General features: G+C 46.4%; 1 protein-coding gene across 2 annotated transcripts in view; it reads left to right on the top strand.

The window, feature by feature from the left end:
• Positions 1-22646, top strand: part of PRMT3 (protein arginine methyltransferase 3) — a 105684-nt gene that overhangs the window by 79947 nt on the left and 3091 nt on the right. For both annotated transcript variants that reach the window (XM_075567197.1, XM_075567198.1), the window contains exons 14-15: positions 14978-15028; positions 15225-15312. In XM_075567197.1, the coding sequence (XP_075423312.1) occupies positions 14978-15028; positions 15225-15312 (139 nt within the window). The remainder of the gene's footprint in view (positions 1-14977; positions 15029-15224; positions 15313-22646) is intronic.

Raw genomic sequence — 22646 nt, forward strand, 5'->3', positions numbered from 1 at the left:
CACAGACACACTCACAGACACACTCACAGACACACTCACAGACACACTCACAGACACACAGGCACACTCACAGACACACTCACAGGCACACAGGCACACTCACAGGCACACTCACAGGCACACTCACAGGCACACTCACAGACACACAGGCACACTCACAGACACACTCACAGACACACAGGCACACTCACAGACACACTCACAGACACACAGGCACACTCACAGACACACAGGCACACTCACAGACACACAGGCACACTCACAGACACACAGGCACACTCACAGACACACAGGCACACTCACAGACACACAGGCACACTCACAGACACACAGGCACACTCACAGACACACAGGCACACTCACACACTCACACACTCACAGACACACAGTCTGTCACTCACACACTCACCGGGTCACACGTGGCAGCAGTGGGGTCTCCGCACGGCAGTGGGCCCTCTCTAAGACATGGGACACACAGCGCAGCGTGGGCCTCAGCAGCAGCAGCAGGTCCCCCCAGGTCCCGTCCCCTCCCCCCCCCCCCCCCCCCAGAAGCGGCCGACGCCGCAGCACGCTCCTCGGACACCCCCGGGCAGCAAGCGAGGATCGGGGGCAGGTGATTAGGGGGAGATCATGGGCAGGAGGCGGACTGGCGCAGGAGGCGCGCACGGGGGGAAGCTGGGTTGGCACTTCCCCCTCCGTCCCACGTGGGGAGCGGAGGGTGCGGGGGGGCTGGATCGCGCGCTTGTTTTGGGCTTCCCCCTCCGTCCCACGTGGGGAGCGGAGGGGGGAAGGTGTGGGGGCTGGATCGCGCGTGGCGCTTGTTTTGGGCTTCCCCCTCCGTCCCACGTGGGGAGCGGAGGGGGGGGGCTGGGTTGCGCGCGGGGCTTGGTTTGGGCTTCCCCCTCCGTTCCACGTGGGGAGTGGGGGGGGGAGGGATGCGGGGGATTCTGGGTTGCTGGGGGGAACAGGCAGCACAAATGGCAGGACACTCTGCTTGCCCTGTGCACGCGCGCCGGGACCACAGGATTTGCCGCCATTTTTTTTAACTTTTTTTTTAACCCAATCAGGGAGGGGGATTATTTATTTATTTATTTATTTAAAAAAAAAAATTTGGCACGAGCAGGGGAATTCATTGAGCTGCAGCACGGGTCGCCAGCTGCCTAAATCCACTCGCAACGGGCGACAGGTTATCATTATTTGTCGAGCACTGTATATATATATATATATACACATATTATATGTGTGTGTGTGTGTGTGTGTGTGTGTGTATATGTATATAATGTGTGTATATGTATATATATTTTTGAAAATGTTGTATGTTGGTGTCCTTATGGGCAATCTGATAGGTCCTTTGGCCCGTCACTCCGCCTCAGGCCAATCAGATTGGTTCGTGGCCCGGACCCGCCCCCGCACGCCTCTCATTGGCTGCCTTGCTTAGCTGGCCACAGACACACACACACACAACCACGGCACACTCCTCTTCCTCACCCCGAGGCCTGGCCCGCTGGATCCCCTCACCATCACCCAAACCTCACCTCCCCGCCGGCTTCCCCCCCTCACCCGCAACTCCATGCCGGCGGGAGGAGCAGGGCAGTGGCGGGCCGCGGCGGGGCTGACTGTCCCCTGGGGCGCCCGCTGGGCGACACCTCACCACGTGCCTCCCACCCACCCTGCCGCCTCCCCAAAGCTTCCACTACGCCCGCCCGCTATTTTCATACCGCCGCAGCCGCCGCGTGAGGTATGGAAGGGGGCCGGGGGGAGGGAATGGAGTCCCGCCCGCTATATTCATGCCCCCAAAGCCGCCGCATGAGGTGGGGGGGGGGTTCCGGCCTGCCCGCCCACTAGCTTCATGCCGCCGCGGGGGTGGGTGAAATGCAGGCCTGCCCGCCCGTTATCTTAAGGCCTCCGTCTGAGGTATGGGGGCTGCGGCGGTACGGGGGAGATGACACCCACCCAGTCACTAAATAACCCACCCACCCAGTAACTAAATAACCCACACACCTGGTTACTAAATAATCCCCCCACCCACTAAATAACCCACCCACCAAATAAAAGTCACTAACTAACTCAACCACCCATCACGTCACTAACTAACTCAACCACCCACCCAATCACTAACACACACACACTGACGCACACACACCCCTTCCCCCCTTTGTCCCTGCCTTCCCCCCCCCCGCTTGCCCCTGCCTTCCCCCCCCTTGCCCCTGCCTTCCCCCCCTTGCCCCTGCCTTCCCCTCCCTTGCCCCTGCCTTCCCCCCCCTTGCCCCTGCCTTCCCCCCCCTTGCCCCTGCCTTCCCCCCCCTTGACCCTGCCTTCCCCCCCCTTGCCCCTGCCTTCCCCCCCCCCACCTTGCCCCTGCCTTCCTCCCCCCTGGCTTCCCCCCCCTTGCCCCTGCCTTTCACCCCCGCCCCCCTCCTGCCCCTGCCTTTCACCCTCCCGCCCCTGCCTTTCACCCACCCTCCCGCCCCTGCCTTTCACCCACCCGCCCCCCTCCCGCCCCTGCCTTTCACCCACCCGCCGTCCTACCGCCCCTGCCTTTCACCCGCCTGCCGTCCTACCGCCCCTGCCTTTCACCCGCCCCTGCCTTTCACACACCCGCCGTCCACCCGCCCCCCTCCCGCCCCTGCCTTTCACCCACCCGCTGCCCTCCCGCCTCAGCAGCAACACACACCACCTCACACCCCTTCCCACCGTAGCGGGACCGCCACACCGCAGTCACCAGCCACTCGCCGACTCACACCCTAGCGGGACACACACCTCGCATTGTACTGTGGTGTGTTTACAATAAACCATTTTTAAACAACATCGGATTACATTTTCTTCCAACATTATTATACAACCTTTACACCGAATACTCAACCTATTCTTACCCTATTTAGAAATACTACCTATCACGGATTTACATCCCGGGCAACGCCGGGTATATCAGCTAGTATGTATATATAATAAACCGCGTGTAGTGCCTTTTCTAATATAATCATTTGCAATATAGTAGGAAGAACTTTCAGAGCATCTTCCATACATCAGATCTGCATCAGAGAGATTTCCACAGCTGAACAGACCGTGATGTTTGTTTTTGTTTTTTTAGAGCCTGAAACAGTGTAAAACTTGCTCTGCATTCCATGCGTTATGTTCTTTTATACCCAATCCTGATGTTGCATTACCCCTGCTGTTTCATTCTCAGCAGAACTCATTTTCGTCAGAGTATCAGGACTCTCTTGTTTGCGTTGACAAAATTGAGCCGTATATTCCAAGCACAGGCAATCTGTGCCAACGCTGAGCCAATAACATCACTCCCAAGTACTTTTTTTTTTTGTACAGGTTGTCCTCATTTTGACCCTGCAAAACGAATCCAGTAAATTAATTAGCCCTAAAATTGCTTCTTTCTAAAACGAGCCATAATCCCTTCATTTAATTCAATGAAAGAATGTTTTCAAGAGGGGGGAGGGGGAGTGGGGGCAATTAAAGGACCGATTCATGTGATTTTCAGTTATTTTTTTTTGCGCAGGGTTGAAGCAGGGGGTCTCCAGAGCTAAATCACATTAATTTCAGCTGCAGGGACCCCCTGCTTCCAGAGATGGTAGGAAAAGTTTAAAGCTCCCGCATCACACGGTCCAATAGGAAGCCGACCCTGATGATGTCACGGCTTCCTATTGGCCCGCACGGCGTGGGAGCTTTGAAAGTCACCATTACGTGATCCCTGCCGAGTGGAGCAGCTTACCTGTATCTCCAGAAGCAGGGGGTCTCCGGAGCGTCAATCTTATGTTAAAAAAAAACGTCTTTTTGGATTGCCTCTTTAAGACTGGTCATTTCTAACAAACTTGTACATAGAGATTCATTTTAAAAAAAAAAATTCTCTTCAGTTAGACTGTTAATGAAGAGGTTTAATGGCTTGTTTCTCTTTTTAAGAGGGTGTGAAAACGTATCTGCTTACACATTCACATAATTATCTACGCATAGGTCAATCGCTTCAATATGCTTTCTCAATTTGTATCAAGTTTGACTTTTCTTTTTCTTCATTTACTGGAATGCTGTGTGTGTGTTTAAGAATTCAATTCATTGACCTTTCTTGGCATTAAACATGGTGTCCAAACAATCTTTTAGTTTTGTCCTTGAAGTCCCACCCAAATGTTCGTCGATTTAAGATAGATGGAAGTACAGCTTCACCTGCTGCATTTCTGATGGAGACTGAAACACATGACTGTGCAAGCCATGGTATATCCGTATAGCAGCAGTAGAGGGTTTGTAGAAGTCCTTGCAGTTGGCTGTTCAATGCATTGTACTTGCTTTTCCTTCAAATAGTATTACAGTTTCTGAGTATCGTTAGTATGGGAATCGCAGGGACGTGTGAACCCCCCCCCCCCCACACCCCCCCTTGCGAGGTTTACAATCACTGCATCTTCATGCTTGAATAAACTCCCTCGAGCACATTATCTTCCTACTTTGTGTGGCCAACTGCTTAATTGTATCTTCCCCAACACACACTGCTGGAACATGAGACCAGAGACTCTCCGAATGATAAATTGCTCCCTCCAGATGAGCGATAATGATCATTTTTTTTACTTCCTTCTTTCTCATTGAATTAATAAGTCTGGTTTTGCTAGGGGTTTTGTGTGCACTCTCTTAAAAAAAAAAAAAAACCAATGTTTCGACTGACTTCTTTAGTGTTGGAATTCTTCTTTGTTTCTTGTGGTTTTATAATCTCAAAATTGACATCCGTGTGTCGCATTCGTGGTGAAATAATAAGTATTCCAACCTTTAAAACGTTCAAAGCATTTTTAGGTGCTGATAAAAGTAGCTTCCTAGTACAACATAAAAATGTAATATAAAAGCTTTCAGTGTGTTTAGCAAAGAGCAGTTATGCAGTTAGCCTTTTTCGTTCTTTCAGATGGTTGTAAATGTCAGCTCCATCTTTAAATGGTCCAGTAATACGACGCTGCTCTGAACATACTAGTTAGTCAGAGTAGACTGGATGGTTCTTGGCACTGTTTGGTTTCATTGTTTGGACAAGTAAATGTTATAGTCTACTATAGTGGTTTCCGGCCCTTTTTTCCAGTTAAGGAACCCTATAATTATATTGTGTAATTCTGTGGAACCCCAACCCTCTCTAATAGCGTGTCTGAGATCAGATGCATTGTAAGGAACCCCAACCCTCTCTAATAGTGCGTCAGATCAAATGCATTGTAAGGAACCCCAACCCTCTCTAATAGTGCGTCTGAGATCAGATGTATTGTAAGGAACCCCAACCCTCTCTAATAGTGCGTCAGATCAAATGCATTGTAAGGAACCCCAACCCTCTCTAATAGCGCGTCTGAGATCAGATGCATTGTAAGGAACCCCAACCCTCTCTAATAGCTCGTCTGAGATCAGATGTATTGTAAATTCTTGTGTATTTGGTACAATTTTCATATGACCTTGAAAATTGCCAGGAACCCTTTATATGTGCCTGGTTAAACACTGTGCTAATATGTACTTCTCAGCAAAGATTACTTTCCTTGTGTGTCTTTCCCTTTCTGAACCTCTCTAAGGCTGCGGCCCGCTGCCTGCGCGTCTGCGAGGCAGGCGGCGCGTGCAGCCGAGTCTCCCGGTCTGCAGAGAGCTGCAGGGAGAAAGGGGGGGGGGGGAGCGTGACATCACCCGGCAGGTTCACCCTCATTGGATGAACCGCCGGGGGGGCGTTGCCTAGCGCTCCGTCGCGACTCCTGCTCACGATTTTCTTGAGAGCAGGAGTTTCTCTCGGCGCAGCACTGCGCTAGGGCCCCAGTGGACTTCAGATCACTCACGATGGGGAGGCGTGGCGGGGCTGCGGCCATGCCGTCACGCGGCTGGTTCGCCCTCATTGGCTGAACAGCCGGCGTGTCGTGACCGCCGCGCCAAAAGACACATTTCTTGTCTTGTGAAAATGTGGTTGTGCCATCCCGCTTTGAGCGTGGACTGCGGCCGGCCCCATAGAGGGACCTCTCTTGTTCGCGTCGCGCGCACGGTCACGATCACTGGGCACGAGGCCTTAAAATGCGACCCAAATAACTGCCTGTATCACGTTATTATGATGTTTATTCAATACTCGTGAGAACCATTGTGACCATCACAACGATCACATTACGAACGTTTTCGGAGTTAAATATAACAATAATAATTGACGACTTCTATAGCGCCGACAGTGTACGCAGCACAGTACAGAACATTTCCCGGGCACAGTGAGGCCCTGTGCGGTAGAGCTTACAATCTAATTTTGGTGGCTGAGGCACAGGGAGAATGAGTGACCTGCTTACGGTCACAAGGAGAGCGGAGACTGGCACTCAAACCAGGTCCACCAGCTTCAATGTCAGTGACGTTACTACGGAGGTATTCCTTCAGCGCCTCATAACTGTCTTGTTGTGCCTTGGATGTGCCATGACCGCTGCCATGTCATGAGGCCTGGCACAACAGGTGCCCCATGATGTAGTAGCTATGTCATATGCCAGGGGATGTCAAGACCCCCCCAGCAGGTCAGGGTTTGAGGATATCCCTGCTTCAGCACAGGTGGCTCAATCAGTGGCTCAGTCTTCAATTGAGCCACCTGTGCTGAAGCGGTGATATCCTTAATCCTGATCTGTTTGGGGGGTCTTGAGGACTAGAGTTGAGCAGCACTCCTCTATTGCAGGAACATATTAAGGCAGAGTATGAATATGATTTGGGGGTTTATGTGCTTTTTAGCCTCTGAGCTTTTACATGCTGATTGCATGTACAACACTTTGCTCAACACGACACTGACAGCCCATACAAAAATAATACATGACTTTCGTGTTTAATACTGATGTTTACAGAATGCAACTGATCTGAGCAAATGTAAGCAAAAAAAACATTGCTGCGTTTTGAAGCGAGTAATCCTGGTACACATCGCCGCGTCGGCTCCTTGTGACTTTGGGCAAGTAACTCTATCTCCCTGTGCCTCAGGCATCAAAATTAGATAGTAAGCTCTACGGGTTAGGGACTTACTGTGGCTGTACAATTCTATGTACAGCGTTGTGTACACTGTCCGTGCTATATAAGAAAAGAATAGTATTCTCAGTTAAAGACCAATACATTGCTGCTTCTACTCCCTCAATAAAAGGTGCTTTAAATCATGCAGAAACATTACACCTTTCTTTGTTATCATCGATCATCTCATGTGGTCTTCCTACACCTCCAGAACCATTCTGCTCCCCATCTAGAAGAGGTTCGCAGGCCGATTTCTTGTGGAGTCTATCCTCTGGGTGTCATAGGCTTTCTTCGCCCTGAAGACCGCACACTTATACCCCCGTTGACCTACCTTCAAGCATCCTGATGGGATCTCAACCACCTGAGAGCCTGCCACAGGCTTTTTCTTTGGAGAACCTGCCAGAGGTCAAGAGAATAGCACAGCGCACTTACAGATATGCGAGCAGGCACTCTCCGAACCTCTCCTACCCATGGGTTCACTCCAATGAGTATACCACGGACGCAAGTGGCAGAAAAGAAAGCAGCTGATTGTGCATATTGATCACGCCCAGTGACTGTGACTTGCGGATGCCCGCTATCTCCCAGTGATGGAACGAAGTAACTGACAAATTTGCATAGACAACGCTGAGTGTTTTTCACTCGCATACGCCCGTGTGAGTAAATATAAATCATTTATTTATTACTATTCTCATTTCCCTACCCTCACAAGTAGCCATTAGTATTTACTATTTGGCAAGTATTACATGCTTACATCTGGACTATTGTGCTTTTTTCTGCCTATGGGTTCACCGCGACAAGTACACTTCAGTTACTGAGGACATTTGTGGATAGAAGAAACCAACCCACTGTGGGTAAAGATAACGCGGAGTGTCTTTGCTCACACATTCCCGTGTGAGTACATTTAGAACTTATACTCTATTCCTATCCACCCTCCAACAAGCAATTACTTGTGTATACTCCATATATATTCTTTTGCTTTCTTCTTCTTGTTTGCATGCGCTCATCTCCTCAACACCTCCCATACCAACTAAGGCCAGGTCCCCACTGGCTACTGCAGCGCCCGCTGTTGGGGACGCTGCAGGGACAATAGCCGCTGCACAATGGGACCGGGCCCGCTGCGGGGGGGCGCTGCGCTCTGCCGACAGTGACTCCTGCTCGCATGAGAATTGTGATCAGGAGTCGCGACGGAGCGCTAAGCCACGCCCCCGGTGGTTCAGCCAATGAGGGCGAACCTGCCGGGTGACATCACGGCCGCGCCCCCGTCACGCCGCCCCCCCCCCCTGTCTTTTGGTCTGCAGCTCCCTGCAGACCAGGGGAATCGGCTGCACGCGCCGCCAGTCTCGCGGGCGCGCGTGCAGCGGAGGTACAGGGGCCTCAGCCTAAGGATCACGGGGCAATCCTTCTTGATTGAGCTGCAGCAGTTCCAGGGCCAGTATCTCTTATTTTTATTTGTGTCTATTTATTATAGCCCTTATCCCAATTAGGGATTTCAATTGCATTTTATCCTACGAGGGAGCGCCACCGATACACCCCTTTTTCCTGTTATATGAAACCAGCCACATTGTTTGGCGCCTTCAATTCAAATAAAACATATATATAATTAAAAGCTTTATTAACTGTGAGACACGATACGTAATCTACCGTTTGACACGCGGGTGTGGAAAGTGTTGTGGGGAGAACCACAAGGGCTCTTAAAATCAGAGAGATGGAACATCTAAAGTAAGATTAATAAAGAAAAGAAGACCTCTCCCATCCGGTGTCAAAGCATTTTACAGAGCATAATGAAGGTGGCATAGGTAACTTCACCTTTCGGGGGATTGAGAAAGTAACTTTGAGGGAACGAGGAGGCAACAAACTCAAACTTTTGGACCACAGGGAGGCATATTGGATCTTCATGTTGAAGACCCGCGTTCCCTGCAGTCTAAACGTTGAATGGAATTTAAGCCATTTTCAAACATAGTGTTGGCCTTTATTGTATTGGGTCTATTGGGGTAGTATTGATCCCTGATTACCAGATGAGTGATCTCTGGCTTTATGTTGGACAGTGTGAGATCCAGGTTGTCTTGTGGATCATTCTGGGTTATATTTAATTCAACTAAATCTATAATGTTCACCAGTAGGATGTGAGATATCATTGTGCTTTTTTTTTTGACTTTGTAACTTTCATAGTTTGCATAATTTCAATATTGAGTTCATAACCATTTTCCATTACCCTCCCCCATTTCCTTATCCCCCCCCTCCTCCCTTTCCTTATCCCCCCCTTAACATCCCCCTTCCCTTCCTCCATTTCCTCTTTTTCCCCCTCCACCCCCCACCCTTCTTCCTTTTTCCTTCATGAAGTCTGAAATTTCATTGACCAATGTATGTTTATTGATGGTTTATTGTTTATTTATGAATTGGTAGAATACTTTTAGCATTGGCATACAAAATGTTACATACGTCTGGTCCTGGAGGTATTCTTCACCCCTCAGAATAAGGGAAGGGATGTTTTCTCACACTTATTTTATTATTGGTGGGTTTTTTTTGTTTGTTTTTTCAAACTTACATTTTTATTAGATAGTAAAGCAAAAATATACAGAAATACAACATGGTTAAATGAGTTATCAGGGGGAGGGGGGTTGGATACAAAAATGAAAAAAGGGGTGGGGTAGGAGGGGGTGGAACAGCAAATTGGTGATGCTTCGAAAACATTATACTATTCATCAACAAAACATACTTTGCTTTTCTAGATAGGATTCTGGGGAAGCCTCTCTATGCCCTATGTGGTCTGTCTCTGAGGAGACAAATAAATTCCCTAAGATTTATTATTGTTTTTATTTTTTCAATTAAACAGTTCTTTTGATTTCTAACTGGTGGGCCCTGCTTACCAGGCTCTCATCCTGGTTACTACTGAGGATGGGTGGGTGGCAGGTTGGTTTGATCAAGGTTATATAAGCACTTGGGTTTGTGTCTTGTTCCTAGATTATCAGCAGAGTATACCTGGCTGCCTAGGGTTATTTGTAGCGTGGTAGCCCTGGCAGTGAGACGGCTGTCTGCTACCCTCCCTCCGCATTGGGTACTTTTTGATCGAGCTCGGGGAATGCGCGTACTCGCGCATCGCGTGTTGTTGTTGCTTCAGTCTTGGTGCCAACTAGGGGAGTGTTTAGCTCCCAGCTGTACTGTGTTCTATTGCCATGGCGGATGGTGGCCTCGTGGGTTCAGGCGCGCCTTTGCTTGACGTCACCGCACGTTTTTGGTGCGATGTTTTTTTTTTTTTGTTTTTTTTAATTAAATTTTTTATTTTTTACTTCTATATTAGAGTTCTCTGCTGATGGTATTTTACTCCTTCATAAAGCACTGTGAAGGTGTGAAACGAGAAGGAGGGCACCAATTACCCAGCTGAGACCCCATAAACACGTCACTTTAAAGCCATCTTTCATATCAGAAGTTGTAGGATTGTACAGGAAAGGATGTGGTATTTGTATTTTAAACCCACAAGGGCAAAACAATACTTTGCATGTGTCCGTTTTGCATCTCTTGCACTGCCTGTGAAGTGGGCGGGTGGAAGAGCTACTATTTTTGCATTGCATACACTACGTCAACCGGCCTAACGGTCAACTTCCAAGATGAGATGAATCCCAGTTCCAACACAGTATCTGGGGCACTGTGATTCTTTCTAGTGGAAGACTCGGCTGCCAATCTAGATGTGGCAACATAACCCCTACAGTGCTGGCAACATGTTAAAACAATGCTTCATGCAAGCTTTGTATTTTGTCATTCTGAATAAGACATGCAAGCCAGTCTTCATCTTTATAAGAAGGTCGGTGTTCTGGAACGTCTTTAAGAAGGGGGAAAAAAAACGGATGAACTGCTTGGCAATGACAATCAATGTTGATAGACCTTGATTTTCTTTTTTCTTTTTTTAATGCCGGGAAAAAAATGTCACTCCTGTCGGGCTGAAAATCAATGCAGTAAGTCAACCATAGCCAAGCCGAGTTTTCTATTGCTTGTTTTGGGTTTCTGTACTAGCCATATGCAAGAAGCTCATTTTACTGTCGGTTGTGCCCAACTGAAGACATTGGATACTGTATTCAAGTCCGGTGTCTTCCAGCGCCAGAACGTGTCTATGGGCAGAAGATTGCTTGGGAAATATGGGACAAAATGAGCGTTTGTGGCATGTATAAGATGTTAATGTAGCAGGCATGGTTCTGTTTATCAGTGAGAAAAGTTGTTGCGCTCAATTGCGGAAAGTTCTCGCGCACATTCTAAAAATTCTTGTGCTCACGCTGGGTGTTCTATTTGCCTCGATGCTTGTACGCAGCCTGGAACATCGTGGAAGGCATAAATAAAACGTCACTGGATCGAGACCGTAGTGCCCATGTCTATTCAGCTCGCTCTGGAATTAACCCAGCCACTGCCGGGTGTGGTTGCCAAGTATTGCGAAACCAATATGGGATACCATGTAGTGAAGAGGTAAACATTCACCTGCTTCATGGTCATCCCGCAGCTTCCAACAACCGAGACACGACTTCCTCTCCCTTTCAATAACCTTCACCATTTTCAGAAGAAGCATCCACGTGTCATTTCTTAGGTTTCCATCTTGGGCTAGCGGGGCTCCTCATAATATTTGAGTGCAAGCACCGGTACTTTGTCGCTGCCAGCACACACTTGATGTGTATGGTTGTACATACCATACAGCAGGGGTGGTCACTAACAGGTCAGGTTTTAAAGCTGCAGACCAAGCAATATCCTACGTGTTTTTGTTTTGTTTTTAATAAATCAGTTCTGTGCTATAAGAAAATACTTGTAGCATTTTAATTTTTTTAAAAGGCTGTGAATGACATTTTTAATGTATCATAATGTGTTGAGCATTTTTTGTTTCTATAGCAACCATTTACAAAGTCACATCCCCTTCCTCTTCTGAAAACAGCTCGGGCACACCCCTTTTTGAGCCCTGTCCTCTCTAGCAGTGCACCAATTGTATCTAGTGGCTGCCTGGTCACATCTTCCCCACAGATCTTTGCATCTTTGTTCCTTTTCTGCTGTACTGACAGCCATTTAGTGAACCCCCGAGCCGAATCTTCGCCTTTCGATCGGCAACTTGGCTAATTGCTTATCATTGTGTGGATTGTATTGATGCACATATAAATTTAAAAAAAATGGCAGGTTGGACTGCTGCTTTAAGGATATTCCTGCTTTGCCACAGGCGGCTCAATCAAATAACTGAGCCATCTGCACTGAAGCAGGGATATCCTGAACCTGACCTATTGGTGGCCCTTTGAGGACTGAAGTTGGCCATCCCAACGATTCACACTTGGTGTAGCAGATTTCAGTTGCACCATGTCGGCGTAACGCTACTGCAGGCTGCACTGCTGTGTATAGATCTCTTAAAGTAGCTGTAATCTGCAGAGCATTTAATCTGTAACCCAAATAAGTAACTGTTGGCTATTTGGAAGCCATTCAGAGAATCATTATTTCGATTGAAGATCGTTCATTTTAGAAGCAGTCTTCTACTGAAATTGGTCTTTACTTGCTAAAATAGGATTGAGACAACTTCGAAATATAAACTCTGTATTAGTGCTTTACATTGCGGCATGTTACAGTTTAGGCAGGGGACATGGAACGAGGTAATACACTTTTAAATGATCCCAAGACCAGCTTTCTCAGGGTCTTTATTTTGGTGTAATAACATGGCGCCTGTAATGGGGCCACATGCTTTTTTTACCATTTTTGTTTTTATTACGCAATTCCTAGTGTCGGTTTTCTAGCACTCTGTATGTATTTTCTGCTCCGCGCATGAGGATGTATTAGTAGATGCATACAATTTCTGGAGTAAAAGTAATTAGTTCCAGCCGGCTGCCTTTAGCGAGTCAATGGTTTTACAACAGCCAGAATGCTGGTAACCGAGCGAAGGCTAAAATCTAATGTGCTGTGGGGGGGAAAGTACTAATTCTCTATTTTTCTTTTTGCCAGTGTAATATTTGATTTGCTGTGAGATGTACACATTCTTGGCCGTCCGCTTTTAAATAGCTTCTGGTGAAACAAACGGAGACAATGGATTCTGTGCTACGCGAAACTGGCATTAAATTATATTCCCCGTATCTCGGGACCCTTGGCTACAAACTACAGTAATTACTTGGCAAGAACAGAAATGCTTTTGGGATTTTAAAACAAAATCTGTTTTTGCAAGCAGAATACTCTCCTAGCCGATGCAGTTCTGTTCAGCCTTCGTTTTACATCGCTGCTGGTCAAAATTTACAATGCTGGACACTTTTTTTTTTTACCAAACTTGACCAAAATTTCCACTTACAACCCCACTTGCTAAATTCCCCACAAAAATGTGTGTGTGTGTGTGTGTGTGTACTGTATATACTGTATATATATTTGTGTGTGTGTGTGTGTGTGTGTGTGTGTGTGTGTGTGTGTGTGTGTGTGTGTGTGTGTGTGTGTGTGTGTGTGTGTGTGTGTATGTGTATATATATATATATATATATATATATATATATATATATATATACTGTATATATATATATATATATATATATATATATATATATATATATATATATATATATGCAAATATAACTGTATGCTCATCTGCATGTCTTAGGCAGGTCTGCAACCCCGCCTTTCCCCATTATCACCCAGCATACAGCACTTCCACTGCAGCAAGGGATTCTGGGAAATGACATGCAAATGAGCACACAGTGTCACTTTTTGCCTCAATAACCATTTTTAACATGGTTCCCTATAGGCTTAAGCTGTGTGTGTGTGTGTGTGTGTGTGTGTGTGTGTGTGTGTGTGTGTGTGTGTGTGTGTGTGTGTGTTAAATAGTCATTTTGTTAGCCACGGAACGGTATCATCTATTCATTTTTAATTATTAAAGCTCGGCTAACAAGGTACCTCTACATCAAAATATGGAAGATATCACATTGTACCGCACTCAAACAGAGACTATTTAACACCTCAAGTGTTACATTTCTTCCACTGCAGCAAGGGATTCTGGGAAATTACATGCAAATGAGCACATAGTGCCACCTTTTGCTACAAAATCCATTTTGACATGGAACCCTATAAGCTTATGCTTGCTGCATTAAACAGCTTTTCAGCGCAGCCTGGGTTAAGATGCATAGCCAGTAACCCTACTCACCGACCGCTGTTTCGACCTTTTGGGTCTCATCAGTGTGAGCCTGGTTATACTGGCTTTGCAATTTGAAGCTTTGGATAGGCATCCGCCACACATTATATAAGTTAGTGTGGGTAAAAAAAAGTGACAAAAAGCCTCCACCGTAATGCATATAGCAAATGGAAAATTGTCCCTTTTTTTTGTTTTTTTTTACCCACCATAACTTAAATAATGTGTGGTGGATGCCTGTCCAAAGCTTCAAATTGCAAAGCCATTTCTTCGCATTGTAGGCTTGGCAATACATAAAGCAGCATCAAGAAAGTGGTGTATTCTGGTGATATCGCCACGGCCGTTGAAGCTGTTCAATCTGGTTTGAATCCCACTGTCGGTTCCTTATGACCTTGGGCCCGTAGACCACCAAAAATGATGTTGTAAACTTTACAGAGAAGAGAAAGTTCTACGAGCAACACAATATTATACAAAGCAACCATTTCCTTGGCAGACATGATGCTAATCCATATACATCCAAACATTCATTATTGGTCACTTCAAAACTTACGAGGGCTGCCTCCCCCCCGCCACCACGAGCGTCCAGCCACCATGTAACCTTATCCACTTCGCATTAGATAAAACTGAACCCTGTTTATGTGTGTTGGAGAGCAGCAGAGTCCAGCAATGCAAGCCAGGAATGGTGCTTCTCTACAGACTTGGGGTTACTTCAAGTTCTGTTTCTCCTAAGAAGAAATGGGTGTCGAATGTCTATTTGGTGAACCCTCCCCCCCCCCCCCCCCACCAAACACGCATTTACCATAATAGAAATGATATATATTTGTATATATATTGCACGGATACTAATGTACGCTGTAGCAAGCAAGATTGACTGATCTCCCCTTTTTGTCCTTCTACTAGGCCCTTGCTGGTTATTTTGACGTATCGTTTGAGAAGAACTGCCACAAATCGGTGAGTACTTACAATCTCGCTCACATTAATTTGGCTTGTTTTTCTGTATTTAGTTTGTGGCCCGAAGGTATTTCAGAGCAAAAGCATGTTTTGCTGCTGTAAGCATTTAACGTGTGATTATTCCATGTTATAGACTAATGTAGCGTGTTATTACAAATTCTGTACTTCATCAGACACTTTTGAACACTGTCAATAGGTCTCAATCTCTACCAGCCCCTTGTGTACCAAGACCCATTGGAAACAAACCGTATTCCTTCTGGAGAAACCAATTTCTGTTAAAACAGGTAACGTTACATAACTGTAACCATTGATTTGTTTTGCTTTATGATGTGTGACTTTGTAAAATGATTTGTGTGGATATCTTGGCTTTGAATGTAGTACTTTGGTGCAGCAAATTGGAGGTAAAAGAGAGACGTATCCCCCAGCTAATCCTCCTACTCCGTTTTAGCCCCAATTTTACAGGGTTGGAACCAGGCGTCCCCCTGGGCCAAACGTCACGATTGTCAGCACTGGGGGGACCCCCCATTGGTTCCCGAAATACTCACCTGTGAAGTTACCGGGTTTAAATCTCCCTTGGAAGAAACAAAATGGTTGCCAAATATTGGGGCCAATAGGAAACTGAATCGGTGGTGGCGGCTTCCTATTGGATAACCATTCAAATCCCCCTTGGAAAAAACTAGGAAGTAATACCGGTAACTTCACCAGCAAGTATCTGGAGAACTGGAGGGTCTCCGAGATTAAAATAAAAATGGCGGTTCGGATCTGGACGACACCCCCTGCTTCAAATCCTTCAAAAAAATGTAAAATATATATATAATAATTAGACCTAGAATTTACCAGCAATTTGGGGGGGAAAATATGTTGGCTAGAAATAAAGGTGGCTGCAGTGCTAGTCCTGTTCATGGTTCTAAGTGGGATTGCACCGCTAGTGATGTGTCTTATTTCCGAGTTTTGCTGTCACACCGGGAGAGTGATCTGTGCTGCAAATTTACCGGGTCTGCTGGGGGAACTTGACGAGCATGATGTGTTCATTCCATGGGTGTGCTGTATTTCACATGATGACACCGCATTGCAGTTGTACTAAAGCATGCCTCAGACTGCCGGCACGGCTGCACGGAGATCGCTTTTCATTGTACATCATAAAGATTTGCATCGAAATAAAAAAAAGATCATCCTGCCTGAGATTACTCGCCACGGATTCTGACAACACACACCCTATCACACACACCCTCTTCCAAGTGCATAACCTATGAGAAATGTCATTTTAATCAGCTCGTCTCGCGGTGTGTTTACAGGTAACTCCCTTTTTCCATTCTTCTCCGATCTCTAGAGACGTACAACATGTCGTACAGTTCTTGGCTTAGAAATGAATTTGTAGGTGTATATTTTTTTATTTATTTCTGAATAACAAATCGTGGTACCCCGGGTCACCGAGTGCTATAACACGAACAACGCATGCATGTGCCCTGTCCCTTTTGCTGTTGTAATGAGATGGGGTGACTCCTAGAGAAGATTACATGTGATACTATGTGCAAGTTAATTCTGACACACGCTCTAATGCTGAATACTGTACCCCTTTGTATTAAAGCTGCCGCCTGTGCTTATCACCTTAGTTTTGCATTTTTTTGCATTATGTGCGTGTGTGTGTGTGTGTGTGCGCCCGCGTGTGTGTGGTGTGCGCGTGTGTGTGCTGTTTTTCTTAGTCTGGTGCTTTGTTCGTGAGATATAATTGTTTCAAATATTATGCGCCTGGGAGGGAAAAAATAAGGCTCCTCCAAGTGCAGACGATGGGAAAACCATCATTTTGAACACTAAAGTGTTTCTTTTTTTTATTTTTTTTTAAAGAGCAGGCCATGCTCAGAGTGCAAGATGCAAACATATGAGTTAAGCGGCTATAGCAGGGGTGGCCAGATCCAGTCCTCAAGGGCCACCAACAGGTCAGGTTTTCAGGATACCCTTGCTTCAGCACCGGTGGCTCAATCATGATTGAGCCACCGGTGCTTAAGCAAGGGTATCCTGAAAACCTGACCTGTTGGTGGCCCTTGAGGACTGGAGCTGGCCACCGCTCCCCTACAAGATTCTGGAGGGTATTGCTGCTTTAACGCTTGCAGAGCAAGGGACATGGAGGCTTTAGAAACGGCAATTATTCAAGTATAAATTATGCGGATGTCAAGTGATGAATAAATTCCCTTGATGCATTTTTCTGACGAAATAAATGTGCACAAAATTCAAAGTGCCCAAAACACTGGCATCTGGTATAAAATCTGTTTCCTTTTAGCGTAGTCCTGCCTTTCAGTGTGTTTAATCCTTTGAATGTAGCCTTCTGGGCAACTTAGTGCCCTGGTTTCTGTTTCAGTTTGTACCAGTCAACAGATTTGCCTGGCAAAGCGCTTCTGTTAAGCACTCGGCTGTGCCAGGCCCACAATCCCTCCGATGCTTTGACTCACCCTTTCAGCGTTGCAGTTCCTGTACTCGGACAGATGCTTGCAGAGGCTTCTGCTTGCTCAGGTCCCAGAGAGGTGCTGAATGTTGCAGAGGGACCTGCAGACTATTCCACGTCCAGGAGAGCCAGTGCTGCAAAACATTGCAGCCTCAACATCTGTATTTCATTTATTCTGTTTCCCACGTCTGATTGGGATAGTGATGGATGTATGAACAGAAAACAAGTACAGTTACCCAATATTCTCTGGCAATCCAAGCGGGCGATTTTATTTATTTTTTAACATAGGATTGAAGCAGGGGATCTCCGAAGTTGGACCCCATTAATTTTAGCTCCGGGGCCCCGTTGTATCCAGGGAAACTTTCCTCCAAAGGGGGTTGCCGGTAGCCGCTCCGCTAGTAGGGATCACATAATGGAAACTTTTCGAAGCACCCCGTGCTCTGCGGGCCAATAGGAAGCCGTGACATCATCTAATGGGTGTGGCTTCCTATTAGCCCACGTGACGTGGGAGCTTTAAAAAGCAGAGCGATACCGGCACTCCCTTTCGGAGGTAATCGGATCTCTGGAAGCAACGAAGGAATGGGGTCCAGCCCCGGAGAAAATATATATTCGTATTATTCCTTATTACGTCACTAGGTCTACTAAATAATTAGAATACATGTTATGCATTAAATTGGCCTTGATATTCTCTTTGCCTCTATGGTAGCTGTATCTGAATTGCTTTTCAGTACTAAAATAGCTGCTTTCTATTGTTTGCTGAAGAATCAAAGCAAGTAGGTGCAGTGTGTGAGATGCTGCAGTCAGGGCCCCAGGCAGAGCGATTCTGTTCTGCGTGTTAGAACTGTGACAGTAAAGATGAGCAGGGCGCAGTCTGTGTGCCGTTTTCCTATTCTACCTGCAACACAAAAGCAAACACCGGTGTGTCGCATGCTCACTGCAGGGAATTTTGTACATATTATATTACGTTATTTGGTGGACTATAACACAAGGGTTGGCCTACTCCAGTCCTCAAGGGTCACCAACGGGTCAGGTTTTCAGGATGTCCCTGCCTCGGCACAGGTGGCTCAGTTGTTGATTGAGCCACCTGTGCTGAAGCAGGGATATCCTTACCTGATATAACAAGTCTGTAACAAAATACTGTAATTACAAATATAGGACAAGTATCTGTCGTCTAAATTTTTAAGACAGGTTGAACTCAATTGACATTTGTCTTTTTTCAACCTTATCTATGTAACTATGCAGGCCCAGTCCAGTAGTACGGGTTATATAATAGGTTTTAACTTTACAGGTACTACTGCTAATTTCTTTTACGTATCACAACACGTTCTCTGTGCTGTGTATGGGAGCACACCACTCACTGACACAAAGCTTACAATTCTGTGTTATAGCTGATGCAAAGGGAGATGGAGAAGTCTGTGTGTCTGTGTGTCTGTGTCTCCTGTGTGTCTGTGTCTCCTCTGTGTCTGTGTCTCCTCTGTGTCTGTGTCTCCTCTGTGTCTCCTGTGTGTCTGTGTCTCCTGTGTCTCCTGTGTGTCTGTGTCTCCTGTGTGTCTGTGTCTCCTGTGTGTCTGTGTCTCCTGTGTGTCTGTGTCTCCTGTGTGTCTGTGTCTCCTGTGTGTCTGTGTCTCCTGTGTGTCTGTGTCTCCTGTGTGTCTGTGTGTCTGTCTCCTGTGTGTCTGTGTCTCCTGTGTGTCTGTGTCTCCTGTGTGTCTGTCTCCTGTGTGTCTGTGTGTCTGTCTCCTGTGTGTCTGTGTCTCCTGTGTCTCCTGTGTGTCTGTGTCTCCTGTGTCTCCTGTGTCTCCTGTGTGTCTGTGTCTCCTGTGTATCTGTGTCTCCTGTGTGTCTGTGTTTCCTGTGTGTCTGTGTCTCCTGTGTGTCTGTGTTTCCTGTGTGTCTTTGTCTCCTGTGTGTCCTGTGTGTCTGTGTCTCCTGTGTGTCTGTGTCTCCTGTGCCTTTTGCCGTTATATAGTAAAATGTGGTCGCTCTGTATTAGGACATAATGGTTGACAATGCAACTGATTTCTGGAAACAATGTGGCGTTTGTTTGCAGTTAGTGTTTATGGGGTCGCACGGGAAATATAAACTTGCTTGCAGCGCGAAGCGCCGGTGTCCCCATTGTGCACGCGCTAGGGCGCTCTCACTATACTCAAATACATTATCATCCTAGGTACATAGTTTGCACCATCTCCTGCACTATGGACGCAGCCTATAGCGACGGTCGCTGAAAATCAACTAAAGATGACTTACAGCGATCGCGACCAATCGATCGCGCCGCGCTTACTGTAAGCGCACGCGACGGCGGCAATGCATTTGTTTTGCTGTCGCGGGCACTATAAGCGCAGCCATAGTTTTCTGTGTGCTGACACGTTTTGTATTTTGGTGCTCACTGACATTTATAATGATTGGAAAGTCAGACAGAAATAACACGTATTAAATGGTATATTGGTTTATTAAAGGAAGCCATTAGCACCCGGAAATTATTATTATTATTAGAGCTGTGTATAAAGACACTGAAAAGAAAAACTAGATCATTCGTCTTAAAATAAATAATCTTTTATCAATTATTACCTTGATACATTGATGCATGTTTAAAATGCGTCTCTAAGCAACAGCTTTGACAAAAAATGGAAAGCTGCAATCTTGCCAAATTATGAATTATTTTTATAGCATTGGAACCGGGGCGACCTCCGGAGCTTCGGGGGTCCCCTTCCCGAGATATTTACCGATGTTACAGTAGCTATAATGTTCTTCCTGGACACTTAAACGTCCATCCAATGGGAAGCAACCAGCTTCCTATTGGCCTGCGTGACCGGTACGATTTAACAGCCATTTTGATTTCCCTTGAGGGAGCTTTGACACCAGAACTATATGTACCGCGGTTCATCTCCGGCGGAGCCGCCGGTTCTAATGCTGTGAAAACGTAGAATAGCAACACATGCAGCCAGGATTGCGGCTTTCATTGCATCTCACTAAACATACCCCTCAAAATGTTAGCCCGACATTCCGGTCCAGTAGAGGCAAAAAGGATTGGGTGTTTTTTAACCGGTTTACCATTGGAGGGACCGGCATCAATTTGATCTACCAGCAAAACGATCATATATAGAGGTGTAGTACCAGATGCAACCATTCCAATTGTGTGTGTTAACCCCCAGGCTGCTTTGCTTTGTTAATGAATGGAAGTGGAGGGCAAGTAGTACTATGATGTTAACCACTAGAGAGAGTTGCCTGGGTGTGCTGGATAATATGAGCAATAGGCCAACCGCCATAGAAAACAGGCACTCGCAGGACTTGTAGAAGATGTTATTTAATGTGCTTTTGTAAATGTGCATTAGCCTTTAAAGCAGCAGCTTTTCTGTGTGGCAAATGGACGTGTCATGCTGTATCTTTTTTTTTTTTTTTATTGATGAACTCTCATCTATAAGCTTGTTTTTACAAAAATGGTAACCCCGTTCATCTGTTGCCTGGGCACAAGTCCCAACCAGAGCTGCTACCCTTTTGTTTAAGCCGTCTTCTGTTTTTTACTGTAAGGCCCCGGATATAGGCGAAGCGCGCGGTGGAACCCATGGCATTGCGCGCGCCTGGAGCTGATGCGATTCGTGGCCTTTGGGATTTTTATGATGCGGGCCCGTGACGTCACTAGGCTGGTTCACCCTCATTGGCTGAAGCGCCCACGTGACCCGGCCGTCGTCACGTGACAAACACAAAATTGTATGTTTTGCGAAAAATTGGTTGCGCGCTCTATGGCCTGCCTCATTGAGGTGCCGCCTTTTGCTCTCGCTTGCGGTCGTATGCAGTATGGACGTGGCCTAACACATCTTAATGGCCAGTTGGAGTCTCGTATCCTGCAGAGCTCTCTGGCAGGCTGTGGGCAGTGGATGTATTTATTTAATTTTTTTTTTAACTATCTGGTACATTACCTTTAAATGTATCGCAGTACTCGGGATCACTACACAATGTAGAATGCTCACCTCTTAGGCCTCATCCAGGGTGAGAGCGCACTTGCTCGAGTTCAAAACACTCAAACTCAATCCTCCCGTCCATACTGCATGCGCGCGTGCACTTGAACGTGAGCACGTGAGCGTGCAGAGGCGCGATGCTTGCCGAGACAAATATTTTTGTATTTGTAGCGCTTGCCCTGGTCACGTGCGCCAATGAGGGTGAACCGCTCACGTGACGTGAGGGGCACGCCCCCCTACGCGCGCAGCTAGCTGGCCAGGAATCACCCGATCAACATGAGCGCCTAACGTCACGGCGCTCGAGCGCCAGCGCGCTTGTTTGTACCCTGGGCGAGGCCTATGGGTAGGGTGATGTCACATGATCTACTGCTTTACATGGGCTTTATGCTTAGGAAATGTTGGCGTCTTTAATGTACACTTAGTAATAAGTTTGTGCACTGCTCCTATTTGCCGTTTCTACAGATTGGTGTCTGACACTGCATGAGCATTTGGAACCCATCATAAATTCCCAAATTCTCGCTTCCATTTGTCCTGTGAGGACACACAAGATGCCAAACGTGTGTGTGTGTGTGTGTGTGTGTGTGTATCTCTATATGTGGGTTCCCGTAGCATGGACCCCGGCCACCAGACGTCCTAAAATGGATACAGCTAGACTTTTGGGGGAACCCTCCCCATTAACATATTACGCTAATACTTCCAACCGGTCACTATGTAACCTATGTACTTACTTGTAACTGCAACATTTATACCTCAGTATTCCGAGACTACAATGATTTCCAAAGATATTGTCTGTAAGCCATCTGTACCCTTCCCGCTAACCCGCCCAATTTTATTTTCTATACCCTTGTATCGTGACAAAATGAATAAAAAATTAGTTTAACAAAAAAAAAATGGATACAGCAGAAGATGCCCACAGCACTCCAATTATACAAAAACATTCACTCCAAAGTTAAAAGAAAAAAAAGATACAAAACGGGCGTCATTTTGGGTCTCATCGACAAGAATAAGCTTGATAAAGGGTCGATGAGACCCAAAACATCGCCCGTTTTTTTTTGTTGTAGAAAAACAGGATCATTTATTAGTTTGTACATACACACACTTGCCTATTTATTTAATTTTAGATGAGTAGCAAACAGCCGAGATCCTATTCTGTTTTAGATGTACATTTGTGCGCACACCCGACTCGTCTCCAAGGTATAAATAAAGGGCTATAATAGGGCAA

This window comes from Ascaphus truei, chromosome 12, assembly GCF_040206685.1.
Source record: "Ascaphus truei isolate aAscTru1 chromosome 12, aAscTru1.hap1, whole genome shotgun sequence".
Classification (NCBI taxonomy): Eukaryota; Metazoa; Chordata; class Amphibia; order Anura; family Ascaphidae; genus Ascaphus; species Ascaphus truei.